Genomic DNA, 4,202 nt, shown 5'->3' on the forward strand with positions numbered 1-4,202 from the left:
GAGTCCAATGGAACCACCAACAACCGCAATGGAGCTACCAGTGCTCGCTTATGGAACGACCTCAGTCAGCACCTGGTGAGTCCAGCTATCGGCCATGGTACCTCCACATGGAGAACCATGGTACGACCATGTTGGCCATGGGGGTACCATGATCAATGATGGAAGCACCCCATTGGCAATGGGGGTACCAGCGTTTACATTGGAAACACCATTCTAAATAATGGAAGCACCACATCGGCCATGGGGGTACCAGCCCTTACATTGGAAACACCATTGCCGTTGTGGACTCGCGTGGAGGTACCATCCTTGAAGCTATGGAACTCCCCTGGCTGCGTGGAGCCACCACACGCTGGGTGGTAGCACCCTACACACGGTGTCCAGCACATGGTAATACCCATCGGAGACATTGTTACTGCTGGTACTACCATTTGGTATGACCGTATCACTCTGCACTCATCTAAATCTATGTTACATCGTGCACGATACTCTGAACCCCATCCCTAGGAATAGCATCTGTATCTCAACGAGAAAACCTCTGAGGCCTCAAGGACCGCCCTGGGAGATACCCAGGTCTTCGAGCTTCCCGGTCGCTAGGTCGTAGATCCATCCGTGGATGTGGAGCGACTTGCCCTGCTTCCACGCGTCGACGACCAGACCGCTTTGGGCAAGATTGGCGACCTACGCCTTCACGTTCGCGTACACGAGCTCCTTCAACGGATCTGCTCAATCGCAGTCAGCCACGGGGGGCGTCAGTAGGGAGGAGAGAGCGCAGATGTTAGGGGATCGGATGGGCCATCGGGTAACGTACCGGTCGGGTTTGACGCTATCACTTCTCCTGCAAGCTTGACGAGCAGCGCCAGCCACCTGTTGATGGGTGCATCAGAGCCTAGGGGGGGGAACGGCGAGGTCATTGATCAGTGCCGCCGTATGCGTTGCGCCGCCGCAGTGGGTGTGTCCGACGATAACGACGTGCCCGACGCCGACGACCGCGATTGCGTATGTCGCCACGGACAGCACGCTGTTGTCGTGAAGGTGGAACTGGCTAATCGGGACTGCAGGGTCAGCCAACCCGCTCCCTGCGCGAGACCTCGGCGCTGGCACGACGTACTTGGCGATGTTGCGGTGCACGAAGATGTCTCCGGGCTTGGCCAGCGTCACGACCGTCTCTGGCACGTGCGAGTCTGAGCAGCCTATCCAGAGCACCTTCGGCGACTGCCCCTTCGCCCCTCTCTCGAAGAACCCTGGTTCAACCTGCTCTACGTCGGATGCCGTTGGTGGACAGGAGTCGCTCCAGTACTGGAAAGCTGTGGGCGGAGGTGGCCATGGCCGAGGATAGCGTGTATTAGGTTGGTGTATAGGAGGGATGACGATGTTGTTGTAAGGATGCGATGACGGGCAACTCAAATAGCGGACATTCTATCGCTAGGCATGATCATGCAGCTGCATGCGCACATTTACACCACAATAACCAAGGTCAACATTGCATCTATATTACAGCCTTCGAGGCCTTTTTGTTGGGGTTACAAAGGGATCGTCATATATATGATGTAGTGAGGAAGATGCATCTAAAGAGTCCACAAACAAACGACGGCGATATTCAATGCCGACATCAGATCCCGATGGCGTCCGGAGGCTTTGCGACGACGAGACAGACCCAGATATACTTCCTGGGGTATCGGGTGTCAGCTGCGGGGTTGCCGGCCATGCATCAGACGGTAGCTCCTCCACATTGACATACTGGTCCTCCAACCGCTCGTAGAACGCTGCTGTATCTGCGCCATCCTCTGGGTTCTCCTCCAGATTAACCGCAATGCCGTGAACGTCGAGGTAGTCATCGGGATCGTCATTGGAATTGTTAAACGCAGGTGTCGTAGCAAGTAAAGGCGCCGACGCCAAAAACTCGCGTGCCATGCCTTTCCTGATTTCTTCCTCGCTTGGGCCCCACTCGTCATCACGGGCATTGCCCATCGGAATTTCTGCAACATCCCTCCTCCATATGACTGCTAGTGATATCAACTCAGCGCGGTATATGGTCAGCTGAGCACGAAGGCCGAGATTGGACGCTATGGACACATTAACAACTTCTCGATGGACGGAAGATGCTAGCCTGCGTACCAGCATTCTTGAGGGCATGGTTAACCGCTGCCCACTCTTCCCGAAGCCAGCTTTGGAGGGTTTCGCGCTCGAGTAAAATGTGTCGGAGTTCCTCCTCGCACCTGTCCACCTCTAGCATATGGCGTATGCCCGATTTAACTTTCTCATCTGACAACCATCTGGGAGGTTGCCCGTCCGCCGTATCATATTCATCGGCCAGCCCGATATCCTGCCAGATTTCGTCGTCCACGTCGAGACCCCACAGCCGGTCCATGTCAATTGGTACTGGTGGCACAGCCCGAGCTGGAGCTTCGTTCTTGCGAATAAGCTCGGACATCGTCTTGCATAGCGCGTTATATTTCCGCGCCTGTGTCTGGATTCCTGGCTCCCGTCTATGCACTGCTGTTGCGGTATGCGCTACGAGCTTGCGGTCTATCAAATCTCATCGAACGTCAAGCTTCTAGACGTCCACTTAGTACGGAAAATCTTAGACTCACCGGATGACTGCGTCCGGTACGATCGCTCCATGCCAGTGAATTCAAATTTCCGTTGCCGCAACCGGTCTCTGATTCGATTCTTCAACGCCAGCGCATTCATCCGATGGGTCAGATATTTGCTTGCCCGTAGGGAACTCAGATCTTGCCGTGTCCGCAAATCGAGCCGACGTTCCAGGGCATCTTTCTTCTCTTTCGTCATATCACGTTCGTCCAGCAGTTCGTTGCGCCGAGCCATTGAATCTGCATCGCAGTTGCCCTTCAGGATTGCCTTCTCCAGTTTGGCGATGCTCTCCTCGAGCGCGATGAGGCGGTTCTGCAGAAGCAGAATAGCATCGATGGCTCGTTTTCCAGCGTCCTTTGATTGTCCTAACTGATGATTTAGTGACAGTGATAAACTTTCCCGCAAGTCACTCACGCTGAAGAGGTCTTGTCTGGGCTTTCGTCTGTGATGCGAACTCATTGCGCAATATCTCCAGCGCGATAGCACATTCCTCTAATCTGTGCTTCGCATCCGACATTCGCACTTGGCACGCATAGTACTTCTTGGCAAGCCAGTTCCCCAGATTCCGACGTTGAATGCGGCTCGCGTGCTGAACTTGTGCGTCGAGCACATACATCCGCTGATAGAACTGCGGTTTTATCATCAGCATTTAAAAAGGAATTGAAGAATCCCAAAAAACGTACGCCGCTTACTCGCAGTACGGCCACGAGATGGTCTATGCAACTCCAAAACCGTTCGCAACCTTCGCCATCCGATAAGCCAAACCCTTCACATTTCCTGGGATGATAGGTGAGTTGGCAAGGCCACTCGTGTCCATATGCGTGGAAGACGGATATGCCGAACAGTATCCGTTCACGGTATCCTGTCAAAAGATCCCATTTGTGAACGCTACGATGCAGTTGGCACCCGATATCGTACAAGACTCCAGCGAGAAATGACTCCGGGAGATGCTGGAACAGTCGATTCAGCAATGCAATGGCGTAGTGTTGTCGCTCGCCCGCACTCGTCATGTTGACTAGCCATAGGACATTGTCGTGTCGGCATAGGATGGCCATCACTCCGGTGTCGTCGAAGAACTTGGTGCTCGCCTTCTCCCGTTGCTCGTCGGCGGCCTTGAAAGACTCTTCGCAGCCGTCTAACACAGAGTTCGGAACCGTCAAAGGGCCTTCGCATCGGTCTTCTTCCTCCTCTCCTCCCTGCCGGTCGCGCGCCGGAGCACCCTTCCTTTTTCTCGACGTCAAATTCTTATCCACCCGAGTCGACGATTTGCTGCGAGATGCCCTGTTTCCACGCTTTTGTTCCACCTCGAGCTCCATGGCCTTAACCTCATCCTCGGGTAGAAAGACAGAGGCGGGGTGGGTCTTTGCAGGATCTCGTCGCCCGGACGCTCGCCGCTTCTGGGTAAAGCATGCATCAAGGCAGACAATCACATTGACATCGTCCCTGAGTTTTGATGAGATAACACATCCTGAGCAAGATATTGCACTTACAACGTTGCGGCCTTGTTGGCCTCGAAATTTGACCCTCCAAAGCACAACAGGCAACGAGAACGAAGATAGGCACTTGGGCGCCCGTTGTACGGCACGTTGGCGTCTGGTGCGTCAACAGGT

The 4,202-nt window shown here is 54.3% G+C and overlaps 1 protein-coding gene across 1 annotated transcript; it reads right to left on the reverse strand.

Annotated features, from left to right (window-relative positions):
• Positions 1–2,074: 2,074 nt before the first annotated feature.
• PUNSTDRAFT_75840 (uncharacterized protein) lies at positions 2,075–4,162 on the reverse strand (the record flags this gene model as incomplete). The annotated part of the gene is made up of 5 exons (XM_007388084.1): positions 2,075–2,526; positions 2,592–2,957; positions 3,007–3,220; positions 3,276–4,035; positions 4,083–4,162. Coding segments are annotated over 5 exons (1,872 nt in total), but the record flags the coding sequence as incomplete, so codon positions are not given.
• Between the last annotated feature and the right edge of the window lie 40 nt (positions 4,163–4,202).

The sequence above is a fragment of the Punctularia strigosozonata genome, assembly GCF_000264995.1.
Source record: "Punctularia strigosozonata HHB-11173 SS5 unplaced genomic scaffold PUNSTscaffold_16, whole genome shotgun sequence".
In the NCBI taxonomy this organism is placed as follows: Eukaryota; Fungi; Basidiomycota; class Agaricomycetes; order Corticiales; family Punctulariaceae; genus Punctularia; species Punctularia strigosozonata.